This window comes from Narcine bancroftii, chromosome 8 (assembly GCF_036971445.1).
Source record: "Narcine bancroftii isolate sNarBan1 chromosome 8, sNarBan1.hap1, whole genome shotgun sequence".
Taxonomy (NCBI): Eukaryota; Metazoa; Chordata; class Chondrichthyes; order Torpediniformes; family Narcinidae; genus Narcine; species Narcine bancroftii.
In genome coordinates, this window is record NC_091476.1 from 49,224,211 (window position 1) to 49,245,576 (window position 21,366).

The 21,366-nt window shown below is 42.1% G+C and overlaps 1 protein-coding gene and 1 long non-coding RNA gene across 2 annotated transcripts in view; one reads left to right on the plus strand and one right to left on the minus strand.

Annotated features, from left to right (window-relative positions):
- The window catches only part of LOC138740666 (connector enhancer of kinase suppressor of ras 2), a 763,661-nt gene that overhangs the window by 391,167 nt on the left and 351,128 nt on the right, over positions 1–21,366 (plus strand). The window contains exon 8 of the mRNA XM_069893653.1: positions 1,658–1,726. Within this exon, the coding sequence (XP_069749754.1) occupies positions 1,658–1,726 (69 nt within the window). The remainder of the gene's footprint in view (positions 1–1,657; positions 1,727–21,366) is intronic.
- LOC138740667 (uncharacterized) lies at positions 8,805–13,864 on the minus strand. Its single transcript, XR_011343103.1, has 2 exons — positions 10,528–13,864; positions 8,805–10,400 (listed from the first exon to the last, which is right to left on the minus strand). It is a non-coding gene; the product is annotated as an uncharacterized lncRNA (long non-coding RNA).

Genomic DNA, 21,366 nt, shown 5'->3' on the forward strand with positions numbered 1-21,366 from the left:
TTAAAAAAGTTGATATTTATTGAATGTGTGACCATTGACAAAAGAAACCTTTGTGGTCAATATAGGGCAGCTGGTCAACTTGTAAGAAGCCTTAATTCTGAAGCATCTCACTGTAAGTCTAGTCTATTCCAGCCACTACACTTTATGAATGGGGGTGTTCTTGGTGACTAGGCCTGTTCTTTCTCTTCTTGTGTCCTCATGTTCTTCAGAACTTCTGGTGGTGGAGATTGCAATTATAACTCTTGCAACCATGAAGCCAAGGAGAACTGAGAGGCCCTTGTGCAATGGCTCCAGAAAAAAAGTCTTTCCTGCAGGGTAACATCTTGGTCTCCCTATGGTGCTTCATAACTTCCTCCCATATTTACTTGTTTGTGCATAGTATGTTGTTATTAAAGGGTTGAATGCAACTTGGTATGAGAATATAATTAAAGCTCATGCCTTAACATTTTCAGCAAATGAAGTGATTACTTTATCAATTGATTATTCTGGAAGCAGACTGATAAGATTGGTGTGACTCCCTTATTTTGTTCATTCAGTTCAGAGTTAATAGAATAAGCTGAATGATGAAAAACTAATAATTAAACTTATCCATTAAGTGGATGGCTGAATGTTTGAAAAGCGTGCCAAATTTCGAAGGCTTCTGTTGGAATTTTTTAAAGAGTGATTAAGTGTTGGAAATTTCCAAAATTCTGTAATCCTGGCAAAGAATTAGCAAATTTTCATAAAGTGAGGCCACAGTATCCGTGCAATTCCATGAAATGTGGGTTGAAAACAAAATAAATGTTCTGTTTTATTATTAACTGTTTTCCGTACAAATTCTGTGATTGTATATATTAGTCTGCATCCCAAAATTTGGGTGGAGATTTGTGGATTCTCTGTTTTTTGGGGCTGCCTTAATGCAGGGGTTGCCTGTATTTTGTTTTCGCATGGTGATCATCAATGACCCCTGTTGGGTGTCACCAGAATATTTTGCAGTACTTTGTTGTTCCTTCGGCAGTATCTTGCAGACTGCTCTGAGAATGTCATCGGCACTACACAGCCCTCACAGATTTAAAGCTTAGCAACTATCTCAACATTTCACCATCCATTATGACCCATTTTTAGCATTGCATGCTCTCTCACAAGTTGGCATAATTTTATTTTGGAGAACATTTCAGGATACAGGCAGATGAAAGGGTAAGTTTGCTTTTTCACTTGTAAAGAGCATTCTAATGACAAGGCTATTTCTGTGACACACAGACCCATCAAGCCAAACTCCTTGATAGAAGCAGAGTCTTGCAATTCATTTATTTATTTTATAATTATGCATCAAAGATCCTGCTTTGGGAATTGTAGGTCTTTGTGTTTCAGGGTAATAATGTGCTAATTATGTCACAGAACCTTAAATCGTGCAGCATTATCTAATGGTGCCTGAAGCTTTGTAAGATTATATTTTCAAAAGCATTTTGCAGCTTTCTAAACACATAATAAAACTTACAATAAAACTAGTTTGGATCTCTATTAATCATTAACTCATTGACTATTCAAAATATTGTGAAGTTTCATTTCTGTGATCAATTCTGCTTCAAAACTTCATCCTTTATTCCCCATGTTTTAATGAAGAGGACATCCACATTGTCTGTGATTTCTCTGATATTATTCCTTTCTCTGTCTACAGTCTCCTGCAGACCAGTGCAAAAAGATTCACGCAGGAGATGAAGTAATTCAAGTTAACCACCAAACTGTGGTAAGTGGCCAAAACCTCAGAAAATATTTGTGCTCTCAGGGCAGATTTTCTTAGAAGATGAAGAAGAGGAGATGTTCTTAATACAGTTGTGTTACTTCCTTTACACTGGAGCACAAGGCATTTATAAAAGATGGAGGGATCAAGTGGATAGGAACATAAGAATTGTTGGTTGAAAAGTAACTTTCCCTCCAGTTTGCCTTCAGCAATCCTGATAGTCTCAAGGAGCCAGGAAATTGTACTTAAAACTCTGACAGAGTAAGAACTTGTGCAAGGAAAACCTCAATGGTGAAGACTTTTGAGAAGCAGTCATTTGTTTCCATATAAGGAATCTATATTTCTTGCATTCACACTCAAATTACTCACATTCTGTCTCTCAAAATGTTATTTTCCAAAAGAAAACTCCCTTTCATTTTAATTAATCGACACACGGTTTCAAAATCAGGATTTATTGACACGAACAAGTCATGAAATTTTCTGTTTTGCCGAAGCTTCATGGTGAAAACATACATATTTTAACCATCTTAGGACATTATATATAAAAAATAATAAACAATAGTGCATGAAATGTAAGGTAGTGTTTTTGGTTCATTGCGGGGAAGAAGCTGTCCTTGTGCCACTGAATGTTCATCTTCACCCACCCCTCTTTGGAAATTATCTTGTGGATTGATTACCGCCTCAATGAAACATCTTACATAGTTGTGTTCTCTGGTTCTATTGTTACATTAGTGGATTACTTTCAACTATATTAAACTAAACTGGGCTCAGAAGCAACTACCCTGAAATCAGGGATGCATATGTTTTGGTGAAAAACTAATGAATTCATATAATCTATTTATAGTGGACAAATTAAAGGGTAACAAAATGCAGAAACACACCATTTACCCTATAGAAGTTAGCTGGTTCCACTGAAACATTGAGCTGTTCATCCTCTCCCCTTGCTATTTTCCCATGTTCCTGACTGCTCTTTCTCCTTTATTTACCACTTGCATTTTGAAGCCTCTTTTTGAATTTATAAATTTCAATCTTTAAGACAAAGCATTCCAACCCTTAACTCTTTGATGCGTGAGAAGGGTGTTTCCAATGTAGCCTCTGCTTCCTTTCCCAAACCATCTTTAAATGGTGCTTACTAATTATCAGCTCATGAGTCACTCGCAAGATATGTTAGTATTGGAGAGGAAGGTGTCCTGGAGTGAAAGGTGTCATCCTGGGAACAGGTGGAGGAGGAGGAATTGGGAGAAAGGAGCGATGTCCTTACAAGATGTAGGATAATAATCCTGATTGCTGTGGGAGTCAGTGGATTTGTACTCTATTTATGTGGATAATTTATTTTCTGAAAAGGAGATAAAATAGTCCAGAAATGGGGGAGGTGGGGGGGGGGGGGTGGGAATGAAAGAGAGAGAGAGAGAGAGAGAGAGAGAGAGAGAGATCAGAAACAGTCGAGGTAAGTTCAATGGCAGGGTGGAAGTTAGCAATGAATCTCATGACATTGTCGAGTTCTGCACGAGTACATGAAGCAGCACCAATGCTGTCATTGATGTAGCAGAGAAAGTGTTGGGAAATGGCACATGGGGGAGGATTGAAACCCCAACAAAAAGGCAGGCTCATGGGTACACCCTGGATTTGGATGAGATAGGAGCAGTTGAAAGAGCAGTTAGTGTGAAATTGAGGGAGACTGAATGGTTTTGCTTTTAAGAAAGAAGCAGAGAGCCCTGAGACTTTCCTGATGGGGAAAGGTTGTATATGGGGATTGTGCATCCACAGTGAAGATCCCAGTGTATAGGTGAGGAGCAGAATTTGGAGAAGTGGTAGTTGATGAAAATATGGGGAGAATAAAATGGGAGTAGTGTAAATGGATCCTTGATAGTGTGGATCACAAGATGAAGGAGCAGAATTAGGCCATTCAGTCTTCTGAATCTTCACCGGCATTCAAATCATGGCGAATGTATTCTTTTTCCCTTCGACCCCACTATCCTGTCCCCATAATCTTTGACACTCATACTCATCAAGAATTTTTCAACTCTGCTTTAAATCTATCTAATGACAGCCTCCCCAGCCATCTGTGCCAACGAATTCCAGATTCACTACCCTCTGACTGAAGAAAGAGGCCTAGAATCTTCCACTACTGGAAACATCTTTTCCATGTTCACATTATCCAGCTCTTTCAATATTTGGTATGTTTTGTTGAGATCTATCTCTCATCCTCCTGACCTCCAGTGAGTACAGGTCCAAAGTCATCAAATACTCCTTATACTTTAACCCTCTTATCCCTGGGATAATTCCCATAAGCCACCTTTGGACCCTCTCTGACACCAGCACATCATTCCTTCCTAAAATATGAGGGCCAAAACTGCTCACAATACTCTAAATGTGATCTGAACAACACCTTATAATTACATATTTGCTTTTGTATTCTAGTCCTCTCAAAATAAATATTAACATTGCATTTGCCTTCCTTACTACCAACTCAACCTACTGGTTAATCTGTAGGAAATTCTACTAGGACTTCTATGTCACTTTGGACCTTCACTTTCTGAATACTCTCTCCATTTAGAAAATAGTTTATGCCTTTATACCTTCTACCAAAGTGAATGACAAGACAGTCCCCCAAATCTGTATTCCACCTGCCACTTCTTTGCCCCATTCTCCCAACCTGTCCAAGTCATTCTGCAGTCGACCTGCTTCCTCAACTCTGTCTGCCCCTCCATCTTCCTTCATTTCATTCGCAGACCTAGCCATAAGGCCATCAATTCCATCATCTGAATCATTTGCATGCAGTGTGAAATGTAGCAGACCCAACACTGTCTTCTGCAGAACATCACAAGTTACTGGCACCCAGTCAGTAAAGGCTTCCTTTTTTACCACTCTGCATTCTGCCAGTCAAAGTTCAAATTTATTGTTGGAGTATGCACATCAAGTTCAAGTTTATAATTATCCGATTGTACAAGTAAAACCCCAATAAAGTTTTCTCCAGACCTCAGTGCAAAAGCATGCAAACCCACATAAAGACATAACACTCATACGATACATTTGCAGTATGTATATACATTTATAAAAATAAATAGATATTGTTAAATAGGAGAGTCTCAGAGGGTTTGTATGAGCAGTTCATCAGTCATTCAACAGTCTCTCTGCCCATGGGAAGAGTTGGTTTCTCAGCCTGGTGGCTCTGATTCTCCTGAATCTCTTTCCCAATGGGAGTTGCTGGAAGATGCTGCATGCAGGTGGTATGGTCCTCAATGATTTTGCGAGTCCTCAAACAACGATCGTGGTGGATGACATTGATGCAGGGGAGGGAGACCCCAGTAATCCTCTCTGCTGTTCTTATGGTTCTGTGAATTGATCTCTGATCCAATACTCTACAGCAACCATGCTACACTGTGATGCAGCCAGCCAGGATACTCTTGCCAGAGCTCCGGTCAAAAGTTGACAGGATGCTGGTTGGTAGCCTTGCCCACCTCCGTCTTCTCAGGAAGTGCAGTTGCTGTTGTGCTTTCCTGACAAGTGAAGAGATGTGTATTCAGGGTAGATTACTTCTCAACTGGACTGAGAGGAACTGGACTGAGTGGTTTCTGCACTCCACTACCAAGCTATTAATGTGTAGAGGAGGGTGGTCATTTCTGGTCCTCCTGAAGTCCACAACTATCTCCTATATCTTGTCCACAATGAGACTCAGGTTATTATTCTTGTACTATTTCTCGAGACTTTCCACCTCTTCTCTGTAGTGTGAGTTATCATTGTTGCTGATGAGGCCAACTACTGTCATGTCCCCTGTAAAAGTGATGACTCTAGAGCTGGATCTGGCATTGCGGTTCTGGGTTAGTAGCATGAACAGGACCGGAGTGAACACAACCCTGAGTTCTGCCAGTAATCTGCGTGATCTGCTGACCTGGACAGACTGGTCTTTCTGTTAGGAAGTCCAGAATCCAGTAACAAGATAGGGGTGTTGAGTTCAGTAACAAGATAAGGGTGTTGAGTCCAACTGAAGACCGCTTCTCCACCAGCCTTTGGGGAATGAGCTGAAGTCAATGAACCGCAGCCTGGTATATAAGACATTGTTCTCGAGGTGGGTCGGGACAGAGTGGAGGGACAAGTGTATAGCATCATCAAAGACATCACATGTCATCAAATATAACCTTGAGATTCCTTTTATCCCCTGCATGTCAGGCAGAATTCCTAATTATCAGTAACTGCAAACTGTCCTACTGAATAAAGTAATGTAAACAAAAGAGCACATTGTAAACAAACTGAGCAAATACAGAAAATAAATATTTAATAATAAATAAGAAGCAAAATAAGAGTCCTTAAATGACTATCCGGATGACTCTGTTGTTCATGACTCTGATACAGTGGAAGCAGCTGTTCCTGAACCTGGTGGTGAGAGTCTTGTGGGATCTGAACCTCTTTCATGTTGGGAACAGAGCATGTCCTGAATGGTATGGATCCTTCGTGATTGGCGCTGTTCTTCGACAGCAGCCTGTTCTATGGAGATGTTTCTGGTGGTGGGGAGAGTTTTGCCTGTGGCGCACTGGGTTGTGTCTTCTACCTTTTGCAATCAATCTTCCATCTTTAGTACCTTTCCCATAATACTATGGTCTCTATCTTGTTCAGCAGTCTCATGTGTGGCACCTTATAAAAACCTTTCTGAAAATCTAAGAAAATAAGATCCATTGACTCTCTTTTGTCTGCCCTGCTTGTTCCTTGCTCAAAGAACATACAAAGTTTCCCCCTGAAGGAAACCATGCTGACTTCAGCCTATTGTATCTTGTACTTCGAAGTATCCTGAATCCTCATTCTTAATAATACTTACCACTGAAGTCAGGGTGGCATGGGTGGTGTAGCGGTTAGTGCAACACCTTTTCAGTGCCAGCATCAGGACCAATGAGTTTGTATGTTCTCCCCGTGTCTGCATGAAATTTCCCCAGGGGATCAGGTTTCCTCCCACCATTCGAAACATACCGGGTGTAAATTGGGCGTCACGGATGCGTGGATGGAAAGGGCCAGTTATGTATTGTACGCCTACATTTTTAAATTAAGTGGCTGGTAATTGCCTGCCTTTTGTCTATCTCTGTCTTTTAAAGAGTGACATTTGCAATTTTCCAGACCTTGAGAACCATTTGTGATGCCTTAAGATCACCTTTAATGTGTTCACAATCTCTTCAAATAACCCCTGGGGTGTAGTCTGTCCAGTCTTATCAACTTCCCAAACACCTTTTTTTTTAGTAATAGCCAACTACACTCGCTTCTTTCCTCTGACTCTTGAGTTTCTGGCATGTTACTGGTGTCTTCCATAGTGAAGACTGATGCAAAATACTATTCAGATATTAATGAAATCCATATGTTAAAAAAACTCTCACATTTCCATTCAAAATTAATTTGATTTTCTTCATCTTGCTTTTGTGAGGGAATAATCCACATTTCATTATTCCCAATAATAAAACCATGTCACATTATTATATTGAGAAAATGTGAATGGCACCTTTTATCCACTCTTGTTTGCTGATTGCTGGCACCAACCTTAATTATATTTGGAAACTAATTGCCTGACTTTTTTCATTTCTCCTTGAATAAATATAACCTGCCTTATCAATAAATTTTTAAAAATCAGGTATCAATTTCACATCATAATTTTCATTTTGTTAATGAAATTTTATCTTTTAACATCTTTAATCAAATCATTCATGTTGGCTGCTGCCTCATTCAAAAGCCTGCACATTGTGATATTGTTTGCCATAAGTAGTGTTTCTGCTCCTTCATGCCACATCTGGTTTACTGGGCATTAAAAAGCAATTGAGAACATAATCAGCACGAACATTTCCTTTATTTTGTCAAAAACACAGGAGTGTTATTGCAAAGCTACAAAATGTAAGTATTCTAATTTGTCAGCTGAGATTTACAGATGCAAGCAAACTGGAGCAAAGGAAGTCACATGCCACATCAGAGTCGAGCGCCAAAAAAAAGTAATTTTGGAAATAAATCTCTGCAACTTGCAAACCAGAAGTGCTGCAATTGGAATCATCTCACTTTCCTTTGTTTTGTCTCGACTATTACCAGTTGCTGTTTGGAGATGCCAGATCCAAATCATTCATCCTCCATCAACAGCAATTAACTAATTACATTGGAGATTCAACACTTCATTCTCTACTTTTGAAATTCATTCTATTAACCTCCTTGGAATACAATCCCATTGCTAGCGCTAATATACAGGGAAGCAGATCTGGATTTGGAAATCTACCAGCTGTAACCATTCACACTTGTTCTTGGAAACTCCAGGGTTCTCTCCACAGCAATGCCTTGCCCATGGATTTGCCTGTGGCAGCTGCTATTATTCACCCTGGTTCTGCCAGTTTACAAAACTATCCCTTGCAGGAAGGTGCTTATCCCATTGTGCCACTAAATTCCCAGACTGTCCATAGTTCCTCAGCATCTAATCCCAGCTCCCTTCAGTCAGTATTTTTAAATGCCAGAAGATATCTCTTCTATGGAACTGCTTGTGTGCCCACAGAGCTTCTTCCCAATTTAATATGGGAAACTCTGAGGAATACAGCATGAAAACAGCTCTTCAGCTCATTCCAACCCACACCAACCATCATCCACCCACTTCCAAAAATGCCACTTTTAGCCCATTTAAAAAAATAATCCTCCCCCTCAAATCCATCTCACTCCTTCCAGTTTCTTTCACACACCTTGAGGCCATTGATAGTACCGATATCTTTGAGATGTCGGAGGAAAATGGATCACACAAGGAAACTCACACGGCCACAGTAAGAACATGCAGGCTTCACGCAGAGAGCAGCCAAGGTGAGGATCAAACCCAGGTCTCTGATGCCAGAGGTTCAACATTGCTTCTGTCCACCATCATTAGGATACCTCTGGAAACTCTGAGATTGTCTGACATATTACCTTGTGATGTGCTCCTAACTTCAAAACTGCAAATGGATAAATACGGGTAAAATTTATTTATCAAGTTTATTAGCATCTGATTGGACCTATACAATCACACAAAACCATTTTTCTCTGGACTATGGCACAAACACCTGTGTATATACACAGCATATAATAATCACAAATAGACATCAAGTTATAAATATAAATATTTTTAATGTTTTACTCAGATATAAGATATGATTCACCAATCTCACAGCCTGCGAGAGGAATCTACTTTGCAGACTGGCAGTCCTGATTTTTATGCTCATACATCAAAGATACTGTGCTGAATGGAAAGGGTAATCAATAATTCTATTTAAGCATTGCTCTAAGTGAATGTTGTCAAAATGAAAGCCTGATAGACCAAAGCATTTGGATGAAGTACCAGAATACAGTTCAATAAGAATAGAAATACTGTTCTTCAGCCCTGTAAATCAGTTGTCCTGATATGATCTGCAATGTGACTGAATTCTCTGAATGATATTAAATAGGAAATCCTCCAACTCACCGTGTGAGAAACTCCATGGGAAATGTGAAGTGAAAATACAAATTATGACAATCTTCAAGATTATTTCATTGTCATGAAATAAAACAGAAAATGTGGTACTACATGAAATTTCCTGTAGTCTACCATAAGGCAAATGAGGATTCGCTCTCAGCAGAAATTGCCCAGTGCCCCTTAAAGCCAGAAAAGGAGAAGCAAAAGAGGGTCCCCGCAGAGTCACAGAATGTCCATGGCTCTGTTTCCAATGCTCCCACACTCTCCGCAACCACACAACCTTTAATCCAAACCTAAGCTCCAGATGCACACCACTGACAGGATCAGGAAGCCTCCAGCACCCTCTCGCAACCTGGTTCTGATACTTAGTACCCCCTCTGTCAGTTTCCAACAGTCTGCAGCCTAGAACCATAAAAAGTTACAGCACAGAAACCAAGCCATTTGGCCCCCATCATCTCCCTAGTCCCATTGACCTGCTCCCACACCATAACCCTCCAGTCCTCTCATATCCATGTACCTATCCAATTTACTCTTAAAACACATGATCGAGCCCACATTCACCACATCAGATGGCTGCTTATTCCACACTCCCACCACCCTCTGAGTGAAAAACTTCCCCTAATGTTCCTCCTAAACCTCTCCCGTCAGCTTAAAACTATGACCTCTCGTATTTATCTCCCCCAATCTAAATGGAAAAAGCCTCTTCACATCCACTCTGTCTATACCTTTCATAATCTTGTAAACCTTCATCAAATCTTCCCTCATTCTTCTTTGCTCCAAGGAATAAAGTCCTAACCTGTTTAATCTTTCCCTGTAACTCACCCCCCTGTTGTGACACCTTTGACCATAGTCGCTTGCAGCCTGTGTATGTTCTCGACTCGAGTCACCAACAACCCGCTGCTTGTGTGTTCTTCAGCCTCCAAGCCCCTCATTGGTCTGCTATCTTGGTCACCATCCAGTGGGTCATCCATCTCCTTTGCTTCTCCCTCTCAAATTGGGGGTGGGGGGAGTGTGGTCTCCCCATTTTCTGATGCTTTCAGCCAGTCCTCTGCTTCTCCAGAGTCTGAAACCCCTGCCATCTTGGGCCCAGACCACATTGTCACGAGATGTTCAAATAAACTTCCATTGGCTCCTTTAACAGGCTGTTTAAAACCTGTACAGAGCCGACGGCATTTGGACTGTGTCTTTGCTGCCCGCTCTCCACCAGTCTGCACCAGCAGCAACGCTGCCGTTATAGCAGCTCTGACAAACCTGTAATATAATCAGAATACATAAGAAGATCTGACAAATGTGGTAGAATTAAATGTCTCTTAGGTTCGGTGGCAATTAGGGTTGAATAATAAATTGCCTGAAATGCCCCACATGGGGAAACAAGTACCTTTATCTTAACATAAAAAGTTCTCAGTCTAGACTTGTGCTAATGAAGAGCTTTTGCCGAAGTAAATGTTAACCTGTCACGTCTCTTCATAAATGTTGTTTATTTCTATCAATTATTAGCCTTGTTTTATGCATTAACTTCTCTGTGGAAAGAAACCAACAAAAAGTAATGAACAGAAGTGTCTCAAAAATACATTTGCATTCTGTTATCTGGGTGAAAGAGCCTGCAGTTGCCTGACGTAAGAAAAAAGGGATTGTTTTATGATTTTATGCATGGAGGATTCCAAAAGCCAGCAGTGAAGTGACAAGTCACAAATCAGTGATTCTTTTTGTGTGGTGATTTCCATTGCCATGGAAACATCCTCCTCTTATTAATGCTGAAAGCTGTTAGGCGAATCCTTGGCTGCTTATGAAGCAATGACTGAATGACACTTTGATGTGTTCAGAAGCCCAACAAACAGATTAAGCATGGTGATAATATTCAAGATTAAAAATATTGGATGAATGAAATTGAACTTTAAAATTTACACAGGCAGCAGGCGTTAATACAAATTCAAGATCTGAATAGGTTTCTCATTCACTACTGCCTTTGATCTCCAAGCTCCAAGCAGGGACATTTTGCAATACACTGTTATTTTAGCCCAGTTGCATTCTCAGCTGTGTCTCCAGGCATGTGCACTGCTCCAGAGGGATAAGACATGCCACCTGAGAAGTTTCTGGAGCCACAATAACTTGAATAAATTACCAGAAGAGTACAAGTCTGTTTTAGAGGGCATATCTCAGTGCTGAAAATGGTCTATCGCTTGGATCGTGCTTTTTTTCCCCCCCTAGAGCTGGTATCTTAGGGTGATTGTGAAACCTGGGAAGCCTCATCTACTAAGAGCCAATGTTCAGAGGCTGGCCGCTCTGCATTCCTTGTTTCAATGTGAAATATGTACCTGAATTTCTAGCACCTTGAAAGCCAATAGGATCCCTTGCCAGTCCATTTTAGATAGTCATACACCACAAACGCAGGTGCTCAGCCATTGAGAGTGAGCCAAGAATCAAGCTTCCATTTGTTCTAATTCTACATTGTTCTCATTTTATTTCTCTGCCCAGTCCTACCACAACATCTCAGCCTCTAGCCTTCACCCACAGACTACATTGTACAGTGGCCAGTTAATCCACTAATCCATTCATCTTTGGGATATGGAAGGAAACTCGAGCAGCCACAGTGAGGGTTAAACCCAGGTACCTGGAGCTACAAGGTAGCAGCTCAATAAGCTGTGCCAATGTGTTGCCTAGTACTTCCTATTGCAATCAATGGGAACATTCAGTTTGTGGCTTGCTCGTCACAGAGATCATCTGGCTTTGTAATTTGTCTGATATATTAAGACTCTGTGGCAAGCTACCAGTGTTCCCTGGAAGCATGGGCTTTTCTGAATCTGCTGGTGTTGAATTGCAACTTGAAATTGACTTGAGTCAAAATGGGAGGTTTTGTGTAATAGGAGAGCCTTAAGCCATCACAATGAATACCAGAACAAGCCCTTTGCATGAAATAACTGGATCATATTGACAGCTTGTTAAATTGGTGATCAAACCTGCCAAGGACTTCAAATGTATCTCAATGTTCTAGAGATTCAGAAACATCCAAATGTCATTGAAACAATTAAAAATGTAATACAGTATGACTGAATATAAAAAAAATGGAAACACTTAAAATGTAAACCCCTTTAAACTATTATAAACATTATGGAAGCAGTAAAAGAATAAATATTAACTTGTGCCAGTGCACTCTCTCACGTGTAATGCCACGTGGCAGGGCAGCCATGGGAAGATAGCGCTGTCAGGGTTTCTCCCTGCCTCAAGTCTCCTGCCCAGCGCCCGCCTGGGGCAGCGATTATGATGTCACAATGCCGATGACTGAGCTCATGCTGCCCTTAAAGGGGCACATGCTAAATTTGAATAAAAACAGCCATTAATGACTTTCCATGTGGTGGCTGAGACTTTCTTGGCTGTGTCCAGCACTCCTCCTTTGCCAGCTGCAGCTTTTCGGGTAGAAGTCGTCAAGGCTTGGTGTGCAGCGGGGAGCCCTGCATGAAGATATGGTGGTATACCCCATGCTGGTGTATGGTGGCACTGAATCGTAGTTGAAGGATGGTGAGGAACTCATGGAGTATGTTCGAATACTCATCCCTGGAAGTGGCGATGGCGGCAATCTTGGGCCTGCAGGCGTTCGTGGCGTCCAGGTGCACCGAATAGAAGGTGCAAGCGTTGACCAGCCTCTTGTCCTTTATGTCGACCAACAGTCCATGTGCCCTCAAGAAATCGGCTCCTAACAACGCAGTACCCACTGAGGCTAACACAAACTTCCAGCGGTATTTCTCTTTCCCAATCTGGATCTGCGCCTTGCAGGTACCGAAGGTCTTGATGGTGGAACCGTTGGCTGTCCGCAGGGTGGGACCATGAGATCGGGTGCGTGTCTCGAGGGTAGTGGGGGGGCAGGATGCTCAGCTCCGCTCCTGTGTCCACCAGGAAATGTCGGCCGGTGGACATCGGTAACATGAAGGGGGCTGTCCACATGGCCAGCCGTTTGGCAGACATCAACGGTGGCTGGCTGGGTCATTTCCTCTAGTAGTCACACAGTTGTCAGCACTTACAAGATTGGCCTCCCCAGCGCTGATGGTAAAAGCACCAAGTGGAATGGTGCTTGGGGGAGTGTTGTGGCCGGCTGGCTCTTGGTTGCACAACCTGACTGAGGGATGCTTCATTCACCCTCTTGATGTGCCAGAGGGTGTCCGCTTGGGCTGCGACTCGGTGTGGATCTGTGAAGTCCTCATCTGCCAGGAGTAGTTGGATGTCCCCAGGCATCTGCTTGAGGAAGATCTGACGGAATAGGAAACAAGGTTTATGATCCTCCACCAGCGCCAGCATCTCGTCCATTAGAGCTGATGATGTGCGATCCCCAAGCCCGTTGAGGTGCTGGAGCCTAGAGGCACACTGCTGAGGGGAGAGCCCAAAAGTGCCAAGGAGCAGGTTCTAGAGGGCAGGATATTTACCCTCGGCCAGTGGGTTGTGTACTAGACCATCCACCCTGGCTGCCGTTTCTTCATCCAGCACACTCATGACATGGTAGAACATCGTGGCATTCCTCAGTTAAAACTGCGCCTCCGCCTGCCTGAACCACATACACGGGCAATGGGTCTAGAAGGGGGGCAGTTTGATGGCAACGGCGTTGATCTCTGCTGGATCCATGTTCTTGAGACCAGAGAGGCATCTGGGCTCAACGGGGTCACCAATGTCGTGCTGGACTCAGCCAAGAAAGACTCAGCCACCACATTGAAAGTCATTAATGACTGTTTTTATTCAAATTCAGCGTGTGCCCCTTTAAGGGCAGCATGAGCTCAGTCACCTCGTGCATTGTGACATCATAATCCCTGCCCCAGGAGCATGCTGGGCAGGAGACTTGAGGCAGGGAAAATCTCTGACAGCACTATCTTCCCATGGCTGCCCTGCCATGTGGCGTTACACACAGAGCCAGTCGCCATGATAGAGTGCACCACCACCTAATTTTTATCCCTTGTTACAGAGTCCAGAAGACCCCAAAAACCAGCAGCAATAGATATTCACCACATCACAGGGTTACTTAAACAAAAGTAGTTTTTAATTATAATTGAACAAGAAAACAAAATTAAACTTTAACTTATTACTTAACCTTCTTACTTAACCTACTTAATCCCCCCCTCTAATACTAAGTGCAGGTCTATGTAATGTATATTTAAGATTAGAAAAGTTCTTTGGATCACAGTCCAATCTCACTGATTGCAGGCAATTCTTGTTCTGTGCACAGAAGTTAGCATTAACAAAATTCACCAGACTTTGGTTCTTAACAGGCAAATGGTTACCACTGAGGAGGGTTCTTGCTGGTTTTCAGAGAGAGATTCCTTTTGTTCCAGGGCATCCGCACCTGATTCCTTTCCAATCAGTCTTGCTGACGAAACTTTCCCCCTTCAGGGTTCTCCTGATGATCCTCTTTCTTTCAGGTCACCTCAGACAGCTAGTCTTCTCCTTTAACCGGACACCCTTCCAAAGGTTTGCCAGCTTTGTCCTGGAACTGATTTCTGTGTCTCTCCTCTCTGTTTCACTCCCTCCCTCTCTGAGTGCCAGGCTGTTCTCCCCTCTGCATGCAAAGATCACATGCTCTCCCAGGCCAGCTGGATTCTGCAAATTGGTGGCTCTTTCTGCAAAAAGCACTCTGCAAAACTCCTGCAAAAATTCAGTGTTTTGAAATATGTGTGTGCAAGCTGCTCTAGCAATTCCTCCCAAGCCACCTCAGAATACTCTGTCACACCCTTGCCACCTTTCTTCTCTATTCAAGGTCTTAGACTCGCTGCTAGTTTATGGTCAGGTGAAATGGTGGATAATTGCCATGAGTTCACACTCCATCGACTGGACCCCATGAGGATGCTCAGTTTTGTTGGTCATGCACGTGCAGCTCTCTGCTCCTGTGATTTGCATGGGCACAAAGGCTGCGCCTGTCATGATGTCACATGTCTCAATTCTACTATGTCTGCATGTACTAAAACAAGCTTTAATCATGTTCTTGTTTTGGTGATATATAAACATGATCTGATCCTGCCTGTACTGCTGATTAAACAATTTAATGGATTTTTATCATCCTTGTAGATTTTCCTTGAAGTAATTTTCTTTTGGTGGGGTGGGGGGTGGGTATTGTGGTCCCATTCCCTTCACTCATCCCTCAAACCACCTCTGTAAACCTTACTGATAATATTCTCAGGCCACACAATTTCCATGCCTTCAATCTTTTCCCTGGGCAACCTTGACCCCAGCCCCACCACCTCCTATCTGCCTCCATGATCAAATTCACTCCTTGAATAATGTCCTCATCATCACCCACACCCTGACTTTGGCTTGGTTGTCTCTTCAACCAATTATCCACCCAGATTCCTGCTCACTCCTCTCCTCTTTCCCATCATCAACAGGAGTTTCCCAAACCCCATTAAATCCTCTTCTGACTGACCCATTCCTCTTACCCCCACACCCTCTTGCTTGTCCATCCCTGCTGATCCCAATCCTTCCCCTCCACTCCATCATCCTCTTAATCCTTCCAATCCACCTATCTTGAGATCCAGGACTCGCTTGATTTCCCCGTCAGCTTTATTGGTGGGAACTAGTGACAAAAATTTTCGACAGCACAAAGTCTTGTTACACTATGCAGGTGCTTACAATTTGGGCATCATGAATATCAGAATTTCTGATATTTCAGAGTTTTGAGGTCGGTATTATGGTTAATTTATGAAGAGCAGAATGATTAGAGATTGGTTTGAATCTGGAACCTTCTGTTCAAAACCGTTGATTTGGCGGCATTAAGTTTAAGACTAGGAGTGTGTCCTGATTTCCCATCTACAAACAAAAGCAATATCGAGCCTTCTCCGCGATTTGATGAGATCGTGGCTGACCTCATGATAAGCTGCCTTTTCCTCATATCCTTTAATTTCCCTACTCTGCAAAAATCTATCCAACAGGCTCTGAAATGTATTTACTGAGGTAGTCTCCACTGCTTCAATCGACAATGAATTCCACAGATTTACTATCCTCTGGGAAAAACAATTCCTTCTCACCTCCATCCTAAATCTACTACCCTAAATCTTGAGGCAATGTTCCCTAGTTCAAGTCTCTCTCACCAATGGAAAAGAAAACTTACCCACCTCAATTTTATCCATGCTTTCTTAATTTTATATGTTTCTGGAAGATCCCCTTTTCATTCTTCTAAATTCCAGTGAGTACAGTCCCAGACGACTCAATCTCTCCTCCTTATCTCTGGAATCAACCTGGTGAACCTCTCTTACACTGCCTCCAAAGCCAGTACATCCGTCCTCAAGTCAGGGGACCAGAACTGCACGCAGTACTCCCCATGTGGCCTCTCCAGTGCCTTGCACAGTTGCAGGATAACCCCCCTGCACTGAAATTCAATCCCTCTAGCAATGAAGGTCAACAATTCATTTACCTTCTTGATAGCCTGCTAAACCTGTAAACCAACCTTATGCCATTCATGAACAAGTCCTTCTGCATGGCAGCATGCTGCAATCACTTTCCATTTAAATAATATTCTGATCTTCCATTTTTCCCTCCAAAGTGGATAACCTCATATTTAAATTTAAATCAACTGTATGTTTTTCATTGAATATTTTATCATCCTGAAACCTCTGTGTTACCAAATTTGCCATTACCTTCTTCAGACATGAAAAGATTACAAGAACTCTTCATGAGGTGGCATGATGAGTGAAGCGGTTAGCGCAACAGTGTTACAGTGCCAGCGACCCGGATTCTAATCCGGCACTGTCTTTAATGAGTTTGTACGTTATCCCTGTGTTTGCATGAGTTTCCTCCGAGTGCTCTGGTTTCCTCCCACCTTTCAAAGCATACAGGGGTTGAAGGTTAATTGGAGCATTCTGGCAGTGTGGGCTCATTGGCCGGAAGGACCTGTTACGATGCTGTATATCTAAATTTAAAATAAACTTCCTTTTGCTGCGATTCAATAAGATCAAAGCTGACCTGTTGCCTCGATACCACTATCCTGCATTCTGTATATCCCTTAATTCCTTCACTTGCAAAACTCTAAGAATGTATTCAGTGACTGATCCTCTAACAGCCAGACCGAGGAGAGTGTTTAAAAAGATTACTGCTTCTGGGTGAAGAAATGTCTTCTCATCTCAGTCTTGAATGGTCTACTCCTTAATGATACTGCCTTTGGATTGAACTGAATAATTTTCAATCTTCATATAATTGAAATGGAATGGAGCCCGGAGCTTGAGATGGTCTTTGTAGACAGATTACAGGCAGAGGCAATGGTCTTCATCAACTCCCATGTACCATTGAAGCATGACCTTTCATAAATTGCCTATTTCAGTATAATGTTACTTAAATAGTCACATTGTTCCATTGTTTAAAAAAGGCCCCAAAAGTAACCATGGAAATTATAGGCTGGTGAGCCTGATGTCAGTGGTAGGTAAATTATTGGAAGGTGCTCTAAGAGATCGGATATACAATTATTTCGATAGCCAGAAACTGATTAGGTATAGTCAATGTGGCTTTCAACATGGTAAGTTGAGTTTAACCAATATTGTAGAGTTTTTCAAGGAGGATACCAGGAAAGTTGACAAAGGAAAGATTGTGGATGTTGTCTACATGGATTTTAGTAAGGCCTTTGACAAGGCCCCATGTAGGAGGTTAGACAGGAAGGTTCAGGCACTAGGCATTCATCATGAAGTAGTGATTTGAATTCAACAATGGCTGGATGGGAGAAGCCAGAGAGTAGTGGTGGATGATTGCTTCTCAGAATGGGGGCCAGTGATAAGTTGTGTGCCTCAGGGATCAGTGCTGGAACCATTGTTGTTTGTCATCTATATCTGGATGAAAATGCAGTAAATTGGATCTGCAAGTTTGCAGACGACACTATGATTGGAGGCATTGTGAACAGTGAAGATTTTAAAACCTTGCAGTGGGATCTGGACCGGCTGAAAAATGGCAGATGGAATTTAATGCAGGCAAGTGTGAGGTGCTGCATTTTGGAAGGACAAACCAAGAAAGGAAATACATGGTGAATGGTAGGGCACTGAGGAGCATGGTAGACAGAGGGATCTGGGAATATAGGTACATAAATCCCTGAAAGTGGCATCACGGTTGGATAGGGTTTTAAAGAGAACTTTTGGCATATTGGCCTTTATAAATCAAAGTATTGCGTATAGGAATTGGGATGTTACAGTAAAGGTGAGGCCTAATTTGGAGTATTGTGTGCAGTTTTGGTCATCTAACTACAAGAGAGATATCAATAAGGAAGAACGAGTGCAGAGAAGATTTATGAAGATTTTGCATGGATTTCAGGAAGTGAGTTACAGGAAAAGATTAAACAGGTTAGGACTTTATTCCCTGTAGCATGGAAAAATGAAGGGAGATTTGATAGAGGTATTTAAAATTATGTTGAGGATAAACAGAATAAAGTAGATAGGTGTTTTCCATTGAGGTGCAAACCAGAGGACATGGGTTAAGAGTGAAGGGGGAAAAGTTCAGGGAGATCATGAGGGGGCACTTCTTCACACTGAGAATGGTGGGAGTGTGGAATGAGCTGCCAGCTGAGGTGAAGAATGTGGCCTCAGTTTTAACATTTAAGAAAAATTTGGACAGGAACATGGATAGGAGAGGTATGGAAGGCTATGGAATGGATACAGGTCAGTAGTACCCTGTACTAGGCAAAAGAAAATGGTTCAGCACAGAATAGAAGGGCCAAAGGGGCCTGTTTCTGTGTTGTATGGTTCTAAATAGTCATTCAGTTATCAATCTTAAAGAAGGTATACCTGTAATTATAGTTTAGATTGGTTACTGATCTAGATTCAGGTTAACAGCTTCAGTTGTGAATCACAAGAATCTGTAGATATCATGGTTGAAGTAAAAACACAAAATGCTGGAGAAACTCAGCTGCTCAAACTGTGTCCTTTACATAGCAAAGGTAAAAGTACAGAACCAATGTTTCGGGCTTCATCAAGGCAAGGAAAAATGGCAGCAGGCGTCCGAGCAAAAGATTAGGGGGAGGGGTGGTTGCAAAGGTAGAAGATGATAGGTGGAGAAGGGAGGAAGGGGGACAGCAACAATCGGGGGAGTTGGGATGGCTGGGTGGATGGAGGGGAAGGGAGGGAGAGACAGAGGGATTCAGGAAGAGGAGATGGACTAGGTGAATTTGAAATCGGGTGGAAGATGGATGCTTTCTGTAGGGACCGGTCCCTCCGTGATTCCCTTGTGCACTCATCTCTCCCATTACCTTCCCCTGTGACTGCACCATGGTCTGGGACCCCAAACAGGCCTTCCAATTGAAGCAACACCACGTATATCCACAGGACTGCATCCAATGCTCCCTTTGTGGCCTTCTCTACATTGGAGAGACCAGTTGCAGATTGGGAGATCACTTTAATGAGTACCTCCACTCCCTCCACCATAGCAAAGACCTCCCAGTAGCCAGCCATTTCAATTCTGAGTCACATGTCTGTCCATGGCTTCATGTACTGCTTCACCCTAACCACCCGCAGAATGGTGGAACTACGCCTTATTTTCCACCTGGGCACCCTCCAGCTGCATGGTATTAACATCGTTTGCTCTGCTTTCTCCTAACCTGCTCACCTTTTATTTCCCCTCCCCCTTTGCCCTCCACCCACCCAGCTATCCCTCCTCTCACTGATTGCTGCTGTCCCCCTCCCTCCCTTCTTCACCTATCAGCTACTGTGTTTGCCACCCCCTTCTCCCCTCCATCCTTTTGTTCAGACACCTGCTGACATTCATTCAAACCTTGATGTAGGGCTCAAGCTGAAAATTTGGTTATGTATCTTTGTCTTTGCTGTATAAAGTGCACTGTGTGACCTGCAGTGTGATTTTACTTCATTTAATATGAATGCAGACTTTCGTGGTTTACAATATAACCAGACAGTTTATCTGACATACCAAAGGTAAATTTGTTACATTTCATCCTTTAATGTTCTCTTTAAACATAAACCTGGACCTTTGAGTTACCCCAGTGAAGTTCCTGACTCATCTAACAATGCACCAATAATTGATATAAATTATCAGTCCCAGCTGGTAATCTAATTAACTGGAAGATTGTCAATCAAATTGTTTGACATTTGTTGCTGGTCGCTGATCATTGAATCAGAATTTATTGTCATGAACAAGTCACGAAATTTGTTGTTTTGCAGCGGCATCACAGTCCAAACATTCATATAAACCATCAGACAACAATAAATAAAAATAGAGCACAAAAGGTCAAAGTAACCCACTGTCCTTGGTTCATTCATCATTGAATATGAAAATTACAAGATTAAGAAAATCTAAGGGTAAAACAAAATTAGCAAACCCCATTAAACATTATACTCAGCCATGCTGGATTTTAACAGAGCTAAGGGTTTACTTTCCAGGCGTCCCCAAGTTCACCTGACAGTAATTCTAAGTCCACCAGGCAGCCTGTTTACACATGATCTCATTTGCCTATTTTACAAATGATAACCTCAAGGTTAAGAAAACTGAAGAGCAAAATCAAAGTATATCAAATTAAGTCCTTCTGCTTTTCACCAAAGCCTGTACTCTGTGAACATGAGATTCTGTAGGTTCTGCACCATGTATTTGCAAAACTAAATTAATATTCCAAGGTTGCACAAGCTCTGAGGAATTGTAATTGGATTAGGAAAAGAGCAGTTAAAATTGAAGAATATTTAGACACAGAAATTGTGAATAGTCAGTCAGTATCAGAAACGTTGTAGAGGTATTTAGAAATCAGGCTGGTTGAGATGTATAGGGGAAACAGAAGAACTGCAGATATTTGAATCTTCAGCAAATAATAAGAAGTTATTATTTGCAATTGTGGGGAGAGAAACTGACTTTATCTTCAGGGCAATGATAATTCATTATAACTGACCTAATAAGGTCTGGATATGCTGAATATTTCCAGTATTTTCTGTTTTTATTTTACATTTGGTTCCATCCACTGCCACGACACCAATGGAGAGAAATGGACACTCTCTGCGTCGGGTCAGGATGCTGGGGACTCCCCCCAAAATTTCAGGGACCCAATCTGAAACCATGAGTGTCCATGTCTATCCATGGATGCAGCCTGATCTACTGAGTCTGGCCACTTCCTCTGCTCTTTAATTGAGATGTACACTTGATTTTAATTTACACAATTTTGTCTGTCAGAATTGTGGTATTACACAGTCCTGTTGGCATTGGCCATTTGTTTAGCTTAGTGGTTTTGAAACTTCTCCCCATAACTCGCATACCACCTTAAGTATTCCCTATGCCA